Source organism: Procambarus clarkii, chromosome 54 (assembly GCF_040958095.1).
Source record: "Procambarus clarkii isolate CNS0578487 chromosome 54, FALCON_Pclarkii_2.0, whole genome shotgun sequence".
NCBI classification, from domain to species: domain Eukaryota; kingdom Metazoa; phylum Arthropoda; class Malacostraca; order Decapoda; family Cambaridae; genus Procambarus; species Procambarus clarkii.
In genome coordinates, this window is record NC_091203.1 from 24149798 (window position 1) to 24150441 (window position 644).

General features: G+C 44.3%; 1 protein-coding gene across 1 annotated transcript in view; it reads left to right on the forward strand.

Moving 5' to 3' along the window:
• LOC138352739 (probable serine/threonine-protein kinase kinX) overlaps positions 1-644 on the forward strand; it is a 4567-nt gene extending 3923 nt beyond the window's left edge. The window contains exon 2 of the mRNA XM_069305325.1: positions 286-644. Coding sequence (XP_069161426.1) covers positions 286-644 — 359 coding nt within the window. The remainder of the gene's footprint in view (positions 1-285) is intronic.

The window sequence follows — 644 nt, forward strand, 5'->3', positions numbered from 1 at the left end:
GGCTCAGGAATCTGTACACCTGTTGATTGACGGTTGAGAGGCGGGACCAAAGAGCCAGAGCTCAACCCCCGCAAACACAACTAGGTGAGTACAACTAGGTGAGTACACACACACACACACACACACACACACACACACAGGTAAAGTTAGACAACAAACATACACCCTCAAGCCTGACAGACTGGGAAAAGCGAGCTTTTCCTGTAGAAACATTTCCAAGTTAACTTCACCAGTCTGGTGGTTAGTGTTCCCATGATTAATGGCAGCTTTGTGATTTTGGTGCAGACAGTTACAAACCTGGAGTGTTGCCAGTTAATTACAAACCTGGAGCGTTGCCAGTTAATTACAAACCTGGAGTGTTGCCAGTTAATTACAAACCTGGAGTGTTGCCAGTTAATTACAAACCTGGAGCGTTGCCAGTTAATTACAAACCTGGAGTGTTGCCAGTTAATTACAAACCTGGAGTGTTGCCAGTTAATTACAAACCTGGAGCGTTGCCAGTTAATTACAAACCTGGAGTGTTGCCAGTTAATTACAAACCTGGAGTGTTGCCAGCTAATTACAAACCTGGAGTGTTGCCAGTTAATTACAAACCTGGAGTGTTGCCAGTTAATTACAAACCTGGAGCGTTGCCAATTAATTAG